The following is a 20758-nucleotide window of genomic DNA, read 5'->3' on the forward strand; positions in this document are numbered from 1 at the left end:
TCACATTAGTGCTTTTCACAATTTTGCATGGTTGGAAAGCAGCTTTACATACATACAGAAAGTCGTTACAAAAAGTAAAGTTGTAAACATATCGCAAGTTAGTTTGAAATGATGAAAGACATTCACGTACTTGATCAGAGAGTTTATTTTAGTAATAATCTATAAATTATGTTATATAATCATAATCGTTAAAGAGTCAATGTTTTTGCATTAAAAGATGATTTTGACAATGATTTTATTAGCACACAAGTTTACTTTGAATGCCATTGCAGTGCATTTTAAAGTTACTAAAAGTAAAGGATATGACCTCAGTTTGTTAATGCACATTTAACACTCTTAAAGTGTAATTGTAATGTCAGCAAAATACATTTGTTTATGCTGAGTGAATTCTGCATTTCAAAACTTAAATACAAGAAGGGATATTTAAATTGTACTGAAATATACTTAAACTATTTCCCCTATTTCCACTTTTGCACAAACAAGTATATTTATTACAACTTTAGTTGTACTTAAGCAATGCTTTGGCACAACTAAAATTAATTTAGTACAAAATTTGTTCCAATTTAACAAACTTTAAGTATACTAATTTATAGTGTGCCACAAATACATTTAGTTATACCAAAGTACATACGAATAAATTATGCTTAAGTATACATTTTTATGTACATTATGGAAGGTTTTTTTCACCTGGGGTAGTTTATTTCCAACAAGTAAAACTTTAAAATATTATTTCTGAATTACAGTTACAATCAGCCTTGCTTGCAACTTATTTGCATGCAAAGTGCATTGTTTTTTTTGAATTGGGCATTACCTGGAGTGGCATATTCTGCTACCAGTGCAATTTCCACAGCTTTATGGCCTTTAGTAGTAAAAATGAAGCAGTCAGTCCAAAACTATTCTAGACTAATAACTAATAGACTATTCACTACTGGAGTCCGGCTGCAACAAAGAACAAAGAGCAGCCCCCGGCATTGTTTTGCCAGTACTTTTCCACTGCCTGTAGTATCAGCACCAGCCTCAGGAGGAAATGCAGAGAAAGAAAAAGAGGTCATAGTAACATTAACCAAATATAGGAGCAAATAAACGGGTATACGTTTTCACAGAACTGCTCTATGTCTGATAAGATGCTGTTAGGTTGAGTGGTACGGAAGAGGTAAAATATCACCTGTTGAATGGATGAGATCAGACTTTCCAATGTTGCACTTCTCAGTACTGCATTGGTTCTCTTCATTCTCAAGTCCAACAGTCTTGTCATAATTCTTTTTCTTTGCTCATGGATAAGTAGTTCAAACCAGATATGGATAGCGATAAGGTTAGACAAGATTATGCCTATGATTAGACGAGGAATGTTGAATCTCCCATGCAGGTGAACACAGGATGTATCGCATCGGCTTGGTTTCAAGAGCTTGCAGCATGTAGATTGTGATTGTCATATATTTGGAACGTTGTCAAAACAGATTCTTGGAACATATTTCTGTTTTTAATCTTTCTCAGAAACATCAAACAGAGGATTGACACACCCTAAAAACCTGCAGGGCTTTGCCAAACAAAGGTGCGAGGTGGAGGTTGGCTCAAAACATTTATTCGCCCACGCATTTTCATCTTCAGGAAAGTTTTCCACTCGGTCACCTCCATTCCTAACATGAATCTGAATGCAAATCAAATGGAAGCTGACAGTGGAAAAGTACTGTGCAGAAAAACTGTCATACTGCAGAGAGAGTGAGAAAGAGAGGGAGCACTGTGAAACTGTATCCTTTACAAGTCATTTCAAAGCAATGCAAAATCTCAAATCTTTATTTTATATTCTTTCAAAGGCATATTTATATTAATTTATATCTATGTTCTACCAATATAACTACTGTGTGACTTTATATAGCTAATGTGCACTGTATATGTTATTGAAATGGTTGATTCTCTGCGTGTGTATAGTAATTATCTTCCTATTGCAGAGGGATTAAAATATTTATGCAGAATATTCATTTATGGGGGAAAAACAACAGGACTAAATAACTTTATGCACAATTTTGATGCCATTGTTCATGCAATATCATGATAGCGCAAGAAATGATTATCAGAGGAGCCATGAATGATTGATAAACAAGAACTTTGAAATGCAGTGGTGTTTGAAAATATGAATATGACATTAATTAAAGCTGCAAATAATTTCTGTGGCTCAGTGGTAGACTATTGTGTTAGCAGGGCAAAATGTCGTGGGTTCAATTCCCAGGGAACACACATACTGGTAAAATAAAATTGTATAGCTTGCACACGTTGTAAATCGCTTTGGATTAAAGCATCTGCTAAATGCATAAATGTGAATGTAATTAAACAACATTCAAATAAAAAGCACAATATATAAGATTAATTGTCAAATAACCAAGCTCATACAGTTTGTAGTTCTCAAATTAATGTATTTTTATTCATCCGCAACTTTTGATAATAAAAGCAGCAAATGTACAATGTACAAAACATTTGTGTATTTCTGATAAGATCAGAGATCGAAAGCAATAAACTCCATATGTATCTTTTTAGCTCATGGAACTCATCACAATAAATCGATAAAGCCAGATTTCTTGCAACACAAAACATCATAAGAAATGTACACATTCTAAACTAAATCAGACAACATAAATATTTGAAAACCATTCAATGACAAATGATTCAATACAAAACATGAACTACTTAAAACAAAATCAAATATAATCACAAAAAACATTTTATTGTTATGAAAGGCCATGTTAAAATAAGAATCTCAGACAATGATGTTGAATTAAATAATGTAACGGTCATTTACAATTCACATTATTAAACACAAAACAAACAACATATACGTGCCTTCAAAAAAAGACAGAACCCCATCATCATTTCACTACTAAATAAATGGACAAGTATTCAAAACATTTGGGTGTTGGTTTGAAAATTTGTGGTGTTTCCAAAACCAGCAATCAAAGATTCCACACCCCTAAGCAAGTAGTAGTATGGCATTGCTAGAAAAAAGGTAATATGCATTATATAAGTGTCCAATGTGTGCTACTGTGTGTCTGCTACAGACAATAGAAGAAAACTGATAATGTATATTGTTATTTCAAGGAAATCATGTCAGGGTTGGATGATGAGAACAATGAATCTGAATCAATTAGGCCTCAGATAATCGCAACAGTTGCTAAACTTTGTAAATTTGATTACAGCTTATGCATTAATATGACCAGGGATGCAACATTACAATTTTTTTCAGATACGTTCCGATCCAAGTATCGGGTGATTCCGATCCGATACCAGCGTTTTTGTTTTTTTAAATCAATGTAGAATTTCTATACTTCTTATCGTCACTCTTTTGTGTTAAATATATATATAATATATAATCATAATCTATAACAAAAATACTATTTTAAACTAGGTTAGCAGATAATTTAGCAGTAAAGGTTATTCTTGAAAAATCATGAGTGCACAATTTTATAAAATCTAATCATTTAGTGAGGAATGAATAAAAGAGAATAAGTGTATGGCTAAATCTGGTAAAATGTTACATTGCTCTTTATATTGTAAAATACATGAAAACATGTTAATGCATTTATATATAAATATTAACCAATTGTATAGCACAGTAATGAAGGAAGCAATATATAAGAGTCCTATCTATCATATGTTGCTGCCACCATTCCTGTGCTATACATCTCATCTGACCGATATCCGATCCAGCTAAAAAAAAACATATTGTGTATCGGATCGATGCATCCCTAGATATGACTGAGCTGATAGCTGCAAAGAAATAGGAATCACTTCAGTAACATTCACAAGGACCACAAGAGTCCAAAACCAAATCGTCAAATTGTGGAAAATACATATAAAAGAATGAATGTCTATTAAACATTTTCTTTTTATTTATGTACCACTTTTACAAATAGATATCTGTACAAAAATGGATTTAAACATATGGAGTGATTTTACATAGATATAAATTATAATGTAAAACAATAGCTCTCCATTGACTATCCCTACTTTATTTGGAATGATAAAAAGTTACCTTTTGCAGTCCCATTAAAAAAACCTTTCTACAACTCTTTTGACAATTTCTGAATTTAAATGACATTACATTTAAGGTCTCTTCTCAAAGTATTAATACAACATTGTGAACTTGTACTTAAATAAATAAGTAAATAAATAAATAAATCCCTCACGCACATCTCATTTTCACTAAGGCCATCCAGCAGTTCCCCTTTCTCTGAACAAATAGTGCATTCAACAGCAGATCAACAACAGGCAACGCCTGTTACTGCAGCCACAATCAAATTCTTCTTCTAGAAGAACAAGATACTATTTTGTGCAGCAATCAAAACTGGACATCCAAGTCTTCATGTTTTGGGATCATAATATCAGTAATGATATCAGTTATTAACATTTGAATGACATTGTTCCTCAGCTAGAATCTTTTTTCTATGGCAGCCCTTATGGTCATTTAGTAACATCCATATAACCACTTTCTGCATTTTAGAATTAAGTTGTTTTGTAGTGATAACATCTTGGAAGTCTATTTTTTTATTATTATTTATTTTTTCACATTAAGTGTTATATTTACAAAAAACAATGTCTTCACGGCTCTGCACATATCCTTATGCTCTATTTAAATAAAAAAATTGACATCATGATACCCACCTATTGTCACTGTAAATTCTTCATTTTCACCATTTCTATCACACATTTAAAACTTTGGAAACACTATTCCAGTTACGCAGGTGACAGACTTACATGTGAGGTCTGGTTTTAAGAATTCGTTAGTCCTAACAGTCTGCAAATGCAGAAGACAATTTCCTTACACATTTACATACTACTATATGATTGGAAAAAATAGCTTGAGGCCAAAAACTGCCTTCATTTGTGACCCTGGACCACAAAACCAAGTCTTAAATTACTAGGGTATATTTTTTTGCAATAGCCAAAATAACATTGTATGGGTCAAAATTATAGATTTTCCTTTTATGCAAAAAATCATAAGGATATTAAGTAAAGATCACGTTCCATGAAGATATTTTGTACATTTCCTACCATAAATATATAAAAACATACATTTTTGATTGATAATATGCATTGCTAAGAAATTCATTTGGACAACTTCAAAGGTGATCCTAACAAACCATACATTAATGGAAAGCTTATTTATTCAGCTTTCAGATGATCATACATCACTTATAACTGGTTTTGTGCTTCAGGGTCACATTTTGGTTAGGAGGAGTGCACACATTAAGGCAAAATTCACAAAGGAATAAAAATAGTACATCCTACGTTACCTTAGCTCAACCAAGTATACTATAAACTATAAAAAAGCTATGGTCTCAGAAATCTATTTGGTTGTCAACACAACACAAAGAACAGCTGAATATTTTCAAGGAGGTATGACAGAACAAAGGTTAATGAATAAATAACCTCTATCAGTATGGAGAAGCAAGTTTTAAAAATAAAAATAAACCACACTGTAAATATTACAGACCCTAAATGGCTTATAATAACAAATAGTTTATATAAATGTGTTGTCTTTCAGACAGGCCTTATGGTACTGCGAGATCAGCATATTACAAGGAGAAGTACACAAACATGAAAACACCCAGTGAACAGACAAATACCAGGCCTAAGTTAAGTAAGAGCTTGATCTTAGGAGGCTCATGAAGCAATTCACGGACAGCTCCTTCATCTTCTTCAACCACTTTGGGTTCGACACCAGATGTTTTCTCTTTGTGACAACAAATCCAGTCAAACACTTGCAGGCAGCTCTCTTCATCACACTTGTCTTGATTCTTCTGTTTTACAAGGTTTGCATGACCATTGGCATACAGCTCCATCGGTGTGGATGCCTCTGTGCTGGGGGTCATGGGATCTTGCTCACAAGGGGAGGGCATAAGGAGGGTCATGTCAGCCCCATCAAGACATCTTTCCTTTTGGACATCTTCTGGAACATCTTTCTTGAGAACACCATCGCCACTGCCATTAGTGAGTTTGTACATCTCCTCTCGTTTTGTCACAGGAAGGCGTTTAAGTTTTTTCAAGCCCCATATTGTGGTACGCTTGACCTTCTCCTCTTCTGGTGGAGATGTGCACAGACTGACACACACAGCCACCAGCCCTGAGATCCAAAACAGCCCGGCAGCAATGTACATGTAGTGGACATCTGTGATGAAAGCCGGCCGTTCATCCGGCTGGTCACATTTTGGCTCACGATATATGAACCCAAGGAAGAGGCGGGCAGTGCCTAGTACGAACCCAGTCATGCCACCCCAAAATGCGCCGGTCTCATTGCAACGCTTCCAGAAGACTCCAAGTAGAAAAAGGGCAGCAATGGGTGGAGTCAGGTATCCTGCAATTTCCTGGATGTACAGGTACATCTGGCCACCTTGCATCTCAATAATGACAGGCACCCAAGCAATGCTGATAGTTACCATGAATAGCACAAATAACCTGCCGACGACCACCAGCTCACGGGAGGAGGCACATACACGCAGCATTTTATAAATGTCCAGTGTGAAGATGGTGCTAGCGCTGTTAAAAATCGAGTCTAGGTCACTCATGAGGGCAGCAATCATCACAGCCATCATCAACCCCCGGAGACCCACCGGCATCACGCTCATAACCAGCCGAGGGTAGGCGATGTTGGAACAGCCAGCCTGACTGCCACACACAGCCATGCAGTGCTCTGGTCCAATGCATGCCAGCTCATCAGGGAACAATATTCGTGAGATCATCCCTGGAATAACAATGATGAACATGGGAAGGATCTTCAGCATTCCTGCCATAAGTGTGGAGCCTTTTGCATGGGCAATGTTCTTGGCAGCTAACACTCTCTGGACGATGACCTGGTCAGCACACCAGTACCAAATGGATGAGGGTGTTTGACCCAAAATGAAGCCTGGCCAAGGGATGTCCTCATCCAGTGGCCCTCGTAGGAGCTTGAGGGAATCTGGCTTTGGATGGATTCGGCAGGAGTTTGTGTACTGGAAGCTGAAGTTGCTGTTAGCCAGGATGGCTGTGACATTGGGGACTGCCTCCATATATTTTTCCCGCACCCCTTCCAAACCACCGACCTTGACCAGGCTGATGATGGTAAGGGTTAACGCACCGCCAACCATAAGCACAGCCTGTAGAGTGTCCGTGTAGATCACAGCTGCCAGTCCACCGGTAACTGTCAGCAAGGCGGTCATAGAGATAAGCAAGATGATTGACAGGTAGAGGTTCCAGCCAAGAGACTCCTGAATGAAAAGAGCTCCTGCGTACAAGTCCACTGAGAGTTTAGTAAAGATGTAGACCAGAAGTGAGAGGGCTGCAAAGTAAATCTTTAGCCGCTTGCCCCCATAGCGCTTGGAGAGGTACTCTGGCATGGTGTAAACCCCAGAGTAGATGTAGACTGGAATGAACACCCAACCAAGTAGCTGCAGAAGCAAGAGGGCATTGAACTCCCAGGCACCCACTGCAAAACCACTGGCTGCACCAGAACCAGCAAGTCCAATGAAATGCTCGCTGCCGATGTTGCTGACAAACAGTGAGGCGCCAATCACAAACCAATTCATAGTTCGACCTGCCAGGAAGTAGCCACTGACAGTGCTATGGTTGGCCTTCCACATGGCGAGCAGGCCAATTACAAGCACAAGCACAAAATAAAGTGCAACAACTGCAATATCTGCCGCCTCCATCACTGGTCCCGTTTTTAACATGTTTGAGCTACTGTTCAAAATGCAATTGTCTGCAAAAAACTGGCTTATCTGGGTAAAGTTGCAAGTAAAAGCACATGAAAACTCTTATTCCTTTGGTTTGCTGTTTTTCTAGAAGGAAACGAAAGCATCCGTCTGTCAGATGAATTTCTATTTGGTTTGTGTTTGGTTTTGATTTGATTCGTTATCCAACGGTGCTCTCATGAAGCACGAGAGTTATTTTGGGGAGGATGTCTCTGGCTTCTGGTCTAGAAATGGCAAGAGTTTACATTCCTGCAAGACAGCAAACACAGAAAGAAAGAGACAAAACAGGGCATGCATTAGATCATGTGTGGATCAAAAGACTAAGCTAATGACAGATTTTCTCAACCCCATTCATTATTACTAGCCATTTACTATAATCACCACAAAACAGAAATTTTTATAACGATTTTATTAGTAACATTCTTACAGATGTTATTCTGAACAATACACAATGATTTACAAAGGAAGAAAAAATATTTAACATTTTATACATTAATTGGTATCGAACAATATTGGATATTTAATTGTGCATTCTCATTTCCCTTATTTTACATTTAGATTAACAGTGTTATTAGTATTTTAAAATATTAAGTGAGGCAAAGTTAAACACTGTTAAATACAACCTTCAGCAAATCTCAAAATTAATTTAACTGCACATAATGTGATGCTGCCTAAATTAATATAGACTTTTAATATCAGTGTATCCTTAGAAGAAATGAATAACAGCAATGAAAAACACTGTTTAATTCACTCTGTCCGTTTTCAAATAAGCTATATTATGATAAAATAATAACAAACATTCATCATAATCATTATACTCCTTTCAATTTTTTTCTCCTTCCAGTCATTTTTGATAGTGTTGTCAAATCTTTGTCTCCAATCACTGCCGGAGTTTAATGTTTACATAACACTGGACATAGACAAATGTGCCGCATCACTTTTCGAGCTCTGCCATCTGAACACTATACCAGCTCGGACTTCAGGCTGTAATTCCTTGTGAATCATAGGGCAGATTATTGCATAACACTACACTGGTTGGTTCTAACCGCTAGCTTAACATCCCATCTAATAGCAAGCTAAAGGTCAGACTGCAACAGCCCTGACAACTAGTTTGGTCGTTTAATGTTGAGCTTTAAAGCGGAAGTGAGAAACAAAGATTTAAAAGTAATCAATGGTAACATACTACCAGATCCTTATGCCATTTAGCAAAGAAAAAAAAAACTTTATGGAATGTCAAAAAACAATGACTACTGCTACCTATTGGTTATAATGTGAAACTGCTACTGTAACTCATTTAAGATGCATATCACATATGTATCTGACATATGCTGTCAGAACAATGGCAACTCTGTACTTCTTACATTACAGCCCAACACTGGAAGCCATGTGCCCAACTATTACAAAACAAAATCCCTTATCACCAGTCTAGGTTAAATCCACACAATGAGGAAAAAAATAATTATCATTCCTCTTTACTTTCTTTTTTTTTTTTTTAGCCCAAGCCTAGGTCAGAATTACTGTATACGGTGGTGATTACAAGCATACCTTTTGTCATGGCTTTATCTATGTATCAAAGCACACCACCATAACAACATGCTACTGTAACTGTATATCACAACCTGTGCTGATATTATCAGGTTGCATTTGCTCAACAGCGTCGCTATAAATTGAGCCTAACTGACAACACATCACAAATGACAAAATATTAAGTCAATACTATAAACAACTAGGTGTTAAAGAGACAGTTAACCTAAATTATGTCATCCTTTACTGACCTCATATCATTCCCAACTCCATATGACCTTCTTTCTTAACTTGAACACAAAAAGGAGATGTTAGGCAAAATGACAGTCTTGATCACCATTAAGTCAGTCACAAATATTCTACCTAACATCTCCAAAAAAACTGTCAAAATGGGGGACTGGGGGATGACAATTTTCATTTTTTAATAAACCATCAGATCCCTTTAATTCTAACAACATCCATTTGACTCCTGCGAAATTTCTAGAAGCACCGCTCGCTGTCAAAAACGATGCTTTATGCTGTAATGTTTTATAGTGACCGAGACAGTCGTTACGTATTCACCCTCAAAACCTGTACTGACCTTCTTCTTCTGTCACCCTATAATTTTCAAAAAAGCTAAATGATAAAGGTGAATGTTTTCCAAGCTGTCACGCCTCCTTAAATAAATAAATAAGTAAATAATTTTAAATGATCTATCCATTTAATTTACGACGTATTTTTCGTTATGCCATTTGAAAAAACCATTTTAACAAGACTTGTTTATATATCTTGCAGATATTTACTACTAAATCACTAAATTCTTCAAATATGGCGCATTTGTACGGCAACAGTCTCTTTACAAGTATATGTTTGCCAATAGTATCCAGCGGCAGATGTTTGCGTGGCTCGGTTTAGTTACCTTCAAAATTCCTGTTTGATCAATATACAACAGTTACACTTGAGATACAACTTACCATTTTCATGATACAGTCTTGAAATAAAGAACTGAGCAGCGCGTGTTACTAAAATGAAGGAAGGGCTCCAAGCGATGTTGATCATCTACATCAATTCTTGACAGCTTCAATGCGGAAGGAGGCAAGATATGTTCGTTGTCGGACAGCGTCTTTAAAAGTTCAGAAATGGAAAATTCCATTCCTTCGGAATGAATGGTGCCCCAAATGCGCCTTTTATAAACGTACATCCACTCTTGATCTTTCCTCTGTAAACGTCCTTCCTTGCTGTACATTCGGTCTGTAACGTGGCCAGTGCGTGTAATCGACGGGTAAACCACGCCCCATACAAGAGATTATCCTAAGAGCCTTACATGATTAAACTTTTTTGCAGTCCTTTAGTTAATACTGGAAACTACTAGAAATCGTCTTTAGCCACGGTCAAACCTCCTGGACTAAATCATTAGGCAGGGCTTTTGCAGATATAAGAACAATCTGGAAATGCACCACAGTGCTCATTAAGCATGTTCTTTACTAAGTTAGTTTGCCTTAGTTTTACTGTATCTATGCTAGCATTTAATCCAACAAATAAATATATTGTACAGCCATTCTGTCATAAGGAATAAGAATAGAAATATAATATGAATGGAATAGAATAGAAAATAACAGAACAGAATTCTAGTCTATCAACAGATTCGCAAGGTCCATCCAAGATCATCCAATGTAAAAAGTGAAAAAGTGACTTGACATACAGTCAAATATGGTGACTCATAGAATTCATTCGTGCTCTGCATTTAACCCATCCAAAATGCACACACACAGTAGTGAACGCACCAAAAACAAACACAATTAGTCATTGCTTATGGTATATCTTTATCAATAGTCTGTATCTGGGTGAAAGGATCAAGATAATTTTGTGACATGATGTCATATGCAGCTGACGTACTTGCTCATGGGGTGAGCTGCATCTGTCCTCTCACTAAACAAAATAAACAGATGAGAAAGTGCAATTTAATTAAATAGCAGTACGTAAGATTAAGGTGTTGTTTAAAATCAGCTGAGATGAGGTACTGTCATTTATGAATAAGGGCACATAAATCTTTTTAGACACATTAATTTAATAAAGAAATGCTGGAGGAATTACTGCAGTCAGTATAGGGATCACCTTGATCATTTTACAATACAGGATTGAAGGTTAGAACTGTGATCTTTAAGCATGTTTCCAAGCTTTCTGTAATACCTGTATATCAGGTTTGGCCAACCTAAATTGATTTTTATTTTGGACTGGCCACCAGATTTAAGATGAATGCTAGGCTACGTTACCAATAGGTAGTTGATTCAAGGGGGAAAAATAAAAAAGTGTATATATATAAAAATAATAAATAATAAGTGGAAGTTTTATAAATAAGTTTCCAAAACGTTTTATTTTTTAAGTATTCCGTCATTTTTTCGGAGTAATTTTCCACTGTCATGACTAACCACATTTCCCACAATGCATGATCGCAGCTGCTGTGTAGTTCTTCCCAGACTTGCACGCATGCGCAGTGCTTTTGACCTACACAGTCGCAGGAGAAAATGGCAGCGCTTGGAGTGGGGCTGCAGGTAGGACATTCTGAAAAACCTTGGTATTTGTATGGTAAACCACGAGCTGTATGGCTTTGTTTAGTTAAATATAAGTAATCTTTGGAAAATAAAAGTATTTGTCCATGTGAATCAAGCCGCTTTTTCTGATAACGGACCGAGGCCTTGACGGGCATCGCCTAATCCGCAGCCTGTTACAATCATTCAAACCTTTTGTAAAAGTCGCCTGATTTAATAATGTTCACTATCGTCTCTTTCTTGAGCTGTGTTCGATACATGGATTATTTTTACGTTCTGCTCCTTATACTGTACGTTTTAAAGTATGTGAATACGAGAATATATTTATATTTATAACCTGGTCGTGTCATTGAGAGTCTGTTAAATCTGTCAAAAAATGTGTACAAGTTACTGTTTCTCTCTCCGCAGGTGCGTCAGTTTAGCACCTCTGTGATCCGACCAGTAGCAAAACTTGTCAGGGTAAGCCTTAAAAATCATCCATGCCAGTGTATAAATATATACTATAATATATAACTAACTTGTGTGTGTATATATATATATATATATATATATATATATATATATATATATATATATATATATATATGCATATATGCACACTGTAGCAATATAAGTATTATTGTGTTTTAAAAATAAATGCTAGCTGTATTCTTACCAAAGTATCTTTCTTCAGCCTCCTATCCAGATCTATGGGGTGGAGGGCCGTTATGCTACTGCCCTGTTCTCTGCGGCCAGCAAGCAGAAGAGCCTCGATAAGGTCGAACAGGAGCTTGGCCGCGTTTCTGTGAGTTACACTTTGGATTTGCGTGTCTTTGTTTCTGCTTGTTATCCATAATGCTTCAATCAATTCTGGCTCATCTTTCCCTTTTCCCACATCCTAGAGCCTGATTAAGGATCCTAAGCTGTCAAGTATCGTGATGAATCCTCATGTGAAGCGCAGTGTCAAACAAAAGACTTTCACTGATGCTTTGACTAAGGCCAAACTCTCTCCCATCACCATCAACCTCATCAGTGAGTTTTCCAACCAGCCTTTATTTTCACTATCACCCAGGTTGATTCAATGAGAACTATGATGCAATTAAAAAACAATTGCACATATTAAGTGAAAAGTGTGTAGAAGAGTGACTTAAAAAAGCATTGAAATTCATGATAATTGCATTTAGTAAATTAGGAGTAATTTATAGGTTTGAAAGAGTATTTTTTTATATATATATATATATGAATATTTACAATTATTTTTGTTTTCAGATGTCCTAGCAGAAAATGGCCGCTTGACCTTGACCCCTGATGTCATCACAGCCTTTGGCAAAATGATGAGTGCCCACAGAGGAGAGGTCACATGCTCAGTCACCACCGCTCAGGTAAGCTGTGCATACATTTATGCACAAATACATTTACATGTTATTATCAATACTAAAGTAAATGTTTTGTATTCTGGGTGCGTAAAATATTTGTGTTAGTAATTCATTAAAGTTTTTAATGAAACTTTTTGTGTCTGTGAACAGCCTCTAGATGAAGCTAGTCTTGCAGAGCTTAAGGTGGCACTGAATGGTTTCCTGGCCAAGGGAGAGACCATCAAACTTGAGACCAAGGTAGGAGGGCTTGTTCCCAAAAGTTGGCTTCATTATATTCTAAAGTGCTAATTTTAAAATGAAGGGTATTCAGGTAAGCATAATGTTTTGATTTAGATTTTGTTCTCTGAAGTTTAAAAGGATGATGATCTTCATCTATCAAAGCATAGAAAGAGTGCTAAAACGTTATCTGCTCATTGAGTTAGAATTAGGCAAAACCTTTATAAAATGACCTTGTTTTGTCTCGTCATTCACTCAACCTTATGAATTTGAATGCATAATAAATGATTGTTTTACTCAAAAGGATTTATTACAGATGTTTAATGTGTTTCTTTTCCTCACAGTCTGATCCTTCTATCCTTGGGGGCATGATCGTGAGCATTGGTGACAAGTATGCAGACATGTCTACCAAGACAAAGATCCAGAAGCTCACCAAGCTGATCAGGGAGACCTAAGTCCTGTGGACTGACCAGACCTAATCAAACCAAGATTCAGGGGGTGACGAAAGAACAACCTCTGTCTGCTATTGTGTAATTGATTTATCTTGTCCAGTTGTGAACAAAATAAATATTATGTAACATTTAAACTTGTATGTGTTATTTTTTAAATATTTTTTAAATGAAATATTGCATGACACCATATTTCTAATGAATATGTGATTACATTAATACCACAGTTCCAAAACCAAACTAATACAGTTCATGGGTGATAATGCAAATTTATGCTTTAATTTTTGTAATTTATTTTTTGTTTTGGTTGCGATAGCTACACTAATATTTAGATTGGGTACTTTTTCAGTTTTTATAAGTTTAATAACTCCACCTTGACCTGCTAAACATTTTGGTCTCTCTAAATGTTTTATAAACTAGGTTTTAAAAGTATCCACTGACTTTACTTCAGCAGTTGTAGTTGGACATTTCTCTGGGTCTTCAAATATATTTATTTCATTATTAAAACAAAGTTTATTTTTATTTTATTTATTTAAATCTATCTTTATCTAAATTTTTCATTGGATCATAATTTTTAACTTAGGTTTGAATAGGTTTGCTTTCATTGTCAAACCCCAGCGTTTATATTTTGATTTTATGATAAACACAAGAGGGCGCCAGCGACTCAAAATTTGCACATGTAGATTATATGACGGTATCTTTGGTGCTGAACAACTGAGCGTCTGTAGACACGTGTACCAGTAAATTTGAAGTCACAGACAAACGTTGCAAACTTGTAAAAAACAACAACACTTACACCTTCTTCCGTCACTGCAGGTGCACAAATCATATTCTACGAATCACAAATCAAGAAACTCGCTCACGTTTTGCTGCTATTGTTTCAGTGAAAATGATGCAAAACATTCACACACCTGCATCAAAAATGTGTAGTCACTGTAGAAGAAACTAAGGCACTGTTGTTCAGAGAGTTTTGGCAAATCAGAACAGCTACACTATCCGATATTACTATCGGAGAATGTCAGACATAACGTTGCATAACTGCTAGCTAACGTTAAAATATAAAAGAAAACCGAGTTAATAAACACCCTTGTTATGCACATCTTTTGTATTTTATTTTCAGGTTGTGGTCATTTGTCATGTCATCTGTAATCGTAGCGGTGCTAACGACAACTATATTAGCCGAGTTAGCCACCAGCTGCTGCTCTTCATTAACCCACAGAACGAGACTAGCTATATACAGGTCCTTCTAAAAAAAATAGCATATTGTGATAAAAGTTCGTTATTTTCCATAATGTAATGATAAAAATTAAACTTTCATATATTTTAGATTCATTGCACACCAACTGAAATATTTCAGGTCTTTTATTGTTTGAATACTGATGATTTTGGCATACAGCTCATGAAAACCCCAAATTCCTATCTCAAAACATTTCCATATCATGAAAAGGTTCTCTAAACGAGCTATTAACCTAATCATCTGAATCAACTAATTAACTCTAAACACCTGCAAAAGATTCCTGAGGCTTTTAAAAACTCAGCCTGGTTCATTACTCAAAAGCTCAATCATGGGTAAGACTGCCGACCTGATTGCTGCCCAGAAGGCCATCATTGACACCCTCAAGCAAGAGGGTAAGTCAAAGAAAGAAATTTCTGAACGAATATGCTGTTCCCAGAGTGCTATATCAAGGCACGTCTGTGGGAAGGAAAAAGTGTGGCAAAAAACGCTGCACAATGAGAAGAGGTGACTGGACCCTGAGGAAGATTGTGGAGAAGAACCGATTCCAGACCTCGGGGGACCTGCGGAAGCAGTGGACTGAGTCTGGAGTAGAAACATCCAGAGCCACCGTGCACAGGCGTGTGCAGGAAATGGGCTACAGAGAAGCAGCACTGGACTGTTGCTCAGTGGTCCAAAGTACTTTTTTCGGATGAAAGCAAATTTTGCATGTCATTCGGAAATCAAGGTGCCAGAGTCTGGAGGAAGACTGGGGAGAAGGAAATGCCAAAATGCCTGAAATCCAGTGTCAAGTACCCACAGTCAGTGATGGTCTGTGTTTTATCAAGGGCAGGGTCAATGCAGCTAGCTATCAGGAGATTTTGGAGCACTTCATGCTTCCATCTGCTGAAAAGCTTTATGGAGATGAAGATTTCATTTTTCAGCACGACCTGGCACCTGCTCACAGTGCCAAAACCACTGGTAAATGGTTTACTGACCATTGTATTACTGTTATCAATTTGCCTGCCAACTCTCCTGACCTGAACCCCATAGAGAATCTGTGGGACATTGTGAAGAGAAAGTTGAGAGACTCAAGACCCAACACTCTGAATGAGCTTAAAGGCCATCTTTCAATTTAATTTTATAACTTAATTTATACAGAATATTGTATGAAAATGTAAATTTAAAAAGACATATATAAGAATACATATGTTTTACAACACCCATGGGCAGAAATTAGGAAAAAAGTGTGCCTATTCTAAGCTACGCTCCAAAAAAGAGATTGTCGTTATCGTTATTATAGTTATAGTAGGTTTGAGTTGTCACAATGGTGAATTCTTGTGTTTGTTTTGGATGCAACAACTCCAACTTGTCTGGCCATCGGGTCCACCGATTTCCAAACAAGAAACACAAAGATTTCCGTGCTTGGATACGTTTCGTCCAGGCAAAGAGAAGCAATTTCGCTGCCTCCTCGTTGACAAGACACACGGTGGTATGTGAAAAACACTTCACACAGGACAGCTACAACCAAGGAGATCTTATGGAATTTCGCATGGGATTTCAACGAAAAGAGTGGGTTAGGCTGGCAAATGGAGCTGTGCCATCGGTGCATGCAAGTCCACCTGCAAAATCTGGCGGGAGTGAGGAGTCTAACGTTAATGTTAGCACTAGCAGAGAATCTGCGTGTCGAAAATGGGAGCTTTGCACAGTAAGTCTTATAATACCATATACAAATTGTTGCAGCGAAATGTAGCTCTAATTAGCATGTAATTTCTGCAAATTTATTTTTCTTGACGTTATAATGGATTAGTCTTGGCATGGCACGAAAGCCCGCCTAGCTGCAGTCAGCTTACTCTTGTTACACCCCGTGAGTGTGCACATGAGCCTCCTGACACTTATTTTATTGAGCTATTAAGACAGGGTTCCAGAAATTTTAAAATTTTATAATTAAAATTTTATGTGGTCGCATTCGCACATTACTTCTCGGTTAAATTCACAATCTACATGGATGCTTGAAAAACAACAAAGTCGACAGCAATATTGCTAAATATGATTTATTAAAGATACTGCAATGTGATAAACATGGAAAGAACGTTAGCCACAATTAGCCTGTGGTCACTCACCAAGAAACCTGCCCAATTCTCAACCGATTCTCCTCACACCACAACTCTATCTCTCGCCTCTGTCCATTTACCCTTCCCCTTAACTCTGCCTGACCCCTCTCTCGCCTAGGCGGCTCGTAATTATACGGCAATGGCCCATCGTAAGAGCTGACATTTATCCCTACTGCAACCTCTTCACTGTCTGACTCCATTACGAAGAGACGATGTTTACCTGCCGTTGCGTCACTTCCGATCAGAGCGTTTTTCACAACGGAAGTAATTTTACTCACAATTTCTTTTAAAAAACTGTTTTAATGCACATTTATGATTCATTTCTTCACGCAAGTCGAGTTCCTACACTGTTTATCTACACGTTCATTCACAGGGATCTTCAACTTGAAAGATAGGCTTTAAGGCCGCTATCGAAGCATCCTGGGCCTCCATAACACCTCAGCAGTGCCACAGGCTGATTGGCTCCATGCCACGCCGCATTGAAGCAGTCATTTCTGCAAAAGGATTCCCGACCAAGTATTGAGTGCATAACTGAACATAATTATTTGAAGGATGACTTTTTTTGTATTAAAAACACTTTTTTTCTTTTATTGGTCGGATGAAATATGCTATTTTTTGAGATAGGAATTTGGGGTTTTCATGAGCTGTATGCCAAAATCATCAGTATTAAAACAATATGCTAATTTTTTGAGATAGGAATTTGGGGTTTTCATGAGCTGTATGCCAAAATCATCACTATTAAAACGATAAAAGACCTGAAATATTTCAGTTGGTGTGCAATGAATCTAAAATATATGAAAGTTTAATTTTTATCATTACATTATGGAAAATAATGAACTTTTATCACAATATGCTAATTTTTTGAGAAGGACCTGTATTAGCAAGATTGGTTAACAAATATTGTTTATTTAAGTGTTGTATGGTAGTAGTTTTTTTCTGACCATAAACTATAAAAAGCCGTTATGACTGTCTGTTACATGAGATTTCTCCAAGCAAAAGCACAGATGTTGATTATGAGTGGCTCATTATATGGCCAGCTGTCCATTTTATTGAAACGTAGAATTCGGTAACCCAAAATATTTTGATTTTGCATTACATTTACATTCATGCCAGATGCTTTAATCCAAACCAACTTGTGCTGCATAAGGTACACATTTTATTGAGTTAGGTTATACAAACAGTATCCTATTTTCAGGTACTTCCTTTGTTTTTTATTTTCTAGTTTGTGTTCTGGATCATGTCATCTGCAATACATTCCAGTCCGAGGAAGTAAATTAGTTAAAATATTTGTATTGTTATTTGTTTTTATCGTTATCCATTTCCTGGGAATTAACTCTATATAGCACTTTGCTTTACTGCTTGATCTAGTCAAGTCAAGTCACCTTCATTTATATAGTGGTTTAAACAAAAAAGATTGTGTCAAAGCAACTGAATGACATTAATTAGGAAAACAGTGTATCATTAATGCAAATGACAATTAAAGGCAGTTCGTCATTGAATTCAGTGATGTCATCTCTGTTCAGTTTGCAAATCAAGTCAGCGATACCGCTGTAAATGAAGTGTCCCCAACTAAGCAAGCCAGAGGCGACAGCGGCAAGGAACCAAAAGCCCATCAGTGACAGACTGGAGAAAAAACCTTGGAAGAAGCCAGGCTCAGTTGGGGGGCCAGTCTTCCTCTGACCAGACAAAATGAATGCATTGTAAGGAAAGGAGCTTTGAAGATTTGTGATGGAGTATAAACTAATTGCACTTTCTTTGTAGGTGCATTCAGATAGTGTATTTAATACATTTATTCATCTAGCTGATGCTTTTATCCAAAGCGACTTAAAATTGCTATATATGTCAGAGCTCACATGCCTCTGGAGCAACTAGGGGTTAAGTGTCTTGCTCAGGGACACATTGGTGTCTCACAGTGGATTCGAACCCGGGTCTCTCACACCAAAGGCATGTGTCTTATCCACTGCGATAAATTATAAGGGTATTCTTAAGCAATTATAATGAATGCACAATGCATTATAAAAAAAGCTTATAATATGTTGTATCATGAATATTCATAAAAACAAAATTAATTTTAATGAATTATAATATTTATTTATTTGTGGTTATAGCTTTTAAGAGTATGATGATTTAAAACAAAGAACATGTTGCATCCACTTAAGTAACATTGGATTATATTTTTCATTGTTATAATGTATTATAAATCATATATCTTGCCATGTTATTAATGTTACTTTACATGAAGCAAAGACCACTTATAAATAATAACAATAATATATTTTTTTCTCAAACAGCTGTTAGATCAGATACCATATTAATGTGTAATATGCCACATCTGTTTGAACTAATTTTATTGTAATATCAGTTTGGTTATTTTGATGGTGCAACAACAGACAAACTGACTATAAAAACTTTGCAAATACGTCAACATTTTACCTTAACCTAAGCCTACTAATACTCTAATGAGAGTAAGTTGACATGTAGTTGCAAATTTGCTTATAGTCAATAGACTATAAGGGGACCATCAAAATAAAATGTAACCTAATATATACAGTAATACATATATAAGTAAATGTAGTAAATTTAATTTGATATTCATTGTGTTATAAATAATCATACTCTTAAAAGTTATAACCACCAATACATAAGTATTATTATGTCACGGTAGGGTTTAGATGAAACACAAAGAGAGGGTGGATCCAAGTGCAGGTAAGGGATTTATTTGAACGGAAGGGTAAATACAAAATAAACAGTCATGAGAGACAAACAAAAACCAAAAGAGGGAACCGGATGAAACGGGGAACTCAGAAGAACAAGAAGGTAGAGGAAGTCTCGGGGAACGAGAGCATGAGACACAAAGGGGAACGAGAGCATGAGACACAAAGGGTAAGGACTCCATGATGACAACAGAGAAAGACAGCTCTATATAGGGAAACTAATGACAGAGTATTGTCAACACCTGTGCGATTCTAATTGGAGTGCAATTACTGTGAAGACACAACCAGACTAGCGGAATTAAAGTGCCTATGGTGAAGTGCCTAAGGGGAAGTGAGCTCACTAGGGAACACCCAGGAAAACAAAGACTGGCAGCGTGACATTACCCCCTCCCCTACGGAGCAGCTACCAGATGCTCCACCTAAACCCAGGAAAACCCCAACAGAAAAAGAGGCAGGAGGGAGGTGGAACGGCGGCGGACCAGGGGGAGGGACGGAGGGACAGAAAACAGGGACAGGAGCAACCAGGAGAAATGGAAAGGTGCAACACAAAACAAGGAGTCCAGGAGGGAGGCGGACAGGTGGAGGCTCAGGGGGAGGGAAGGAGGGCCAGACTTAAACTAAAAGGAACAGACAGAAACAGAACTCAAAAAACACAAAACATAAGTCCATGAAGGACATGTTGAGGCGTCCACCAGGACGGAGCAGATGACCACCACAGCCGTGTGGTCAAGGCCAGAGCCCTCCAGGGCGGAGCGGAAGACCACCACGGCCTTGTGGTCAAAGTCAAAGCCCTCCAGGGCGGAGCGGAAGACCACCACGTCTTTGTGGTCGAGGCCGGAGTCCACCAGGGCGGAGCAGAAGACCACCACGTCCTCATGGTCACCGCCAGAGTTCCCCAGAGCGGAGCGGACGACCACCACGTCCCCG

The 20758-nt window shown here is 37.2% G+C and overlaps 2 protein-coding genes across 4 annotated transcripts; one reads left to right on the top strand and one right to left on the bottom strand.

Moving 5' to 3' along the window:
• Positions 1 to 2390: 2390 nt before the first annotated feature.
• slc5a3b (solute carrier family 5 member 3b) lies at positions 2391 to 10575 on the bottom strand. Of its 3 annotated transcripts, XM_052565254.1 has the most exons (3): positions 10196 to 10575; positions 9494 to 9532; positions 2391 to 7967 (listed from the first exon to the last, which is right to left on the bottom strand). In XM_052565254.1, the coding sequence occupies exon 3, from the start codon at positions 7695 to 7697 to the stop codon at positions 5568 to 5570; it is 2130 nt and encodes a 709-aa protein (XP_052421214.1). In that variant the 5' UTR covers positions 7698 to 7967; positions 9494 to 9532; positions 10196 to 10575; the 3' UTR covers positions 2391 to 5567. The 3 variants fall into 3 exon arrangements, with proteins under 3 accessions (XP_052421214.1, XP_052421215.1, XP_052421216.1); XM_052565255.1 differs by lacking the exon at positions 9494 to 9532 and having other exon boundaries at positions 2391 to 7942; XM_052565256.1 differs by lacking the exon at positions 9494 to 9532 and having other exon boundaries at positions 10196 to 10574.
• A 1081-nt stretch (positions 10576 to 11656) lies between these two features.
• On the top strand, positions 11657 to 13927 carry atp5po (ATP synthase peripheral stalk subunit OSCP). The gene is made up of 7 exons (XM_052565265.1): positions 11657 to 11773; positions 12179 to 12229; positions 12444 to 12554; positions 12652 to 12781; positions 13019 to 13131; positions 13276 to 13362; positions 13686 to 13927. The coding sequence occupies exons 1-7, from the start codon at positions 11747 to 11749 to the stop codon at positions 13794 to 13796; spliced, it is 630 nt and encodes a 209-aa protein (XP_052421225.1). The 5' UTR covers positions 11657 to 11746; the 3' UTR covers positions 13797 to 13927.
• The last annotated feature ends 6831 nt before the right edge of the window (positions 13928 to 20758 follow it).

The sequence above is a fragment of the Carassius gibelio genome, chromosome B9, assembly GCF_023724105.1.
Source record: "Carassius gibelio isolate Cgi1373 ecotype wild population from Czech Republic chromosome B9, carGib1.2-hapl.c, whole genome shotgun sequence".
Lineage (NCBI taxonomy): Eukaryota > Metazoa > Chordata > Actinopteri > Cypriniformes > Cyprinidae > Carassius > Carassius gibelio.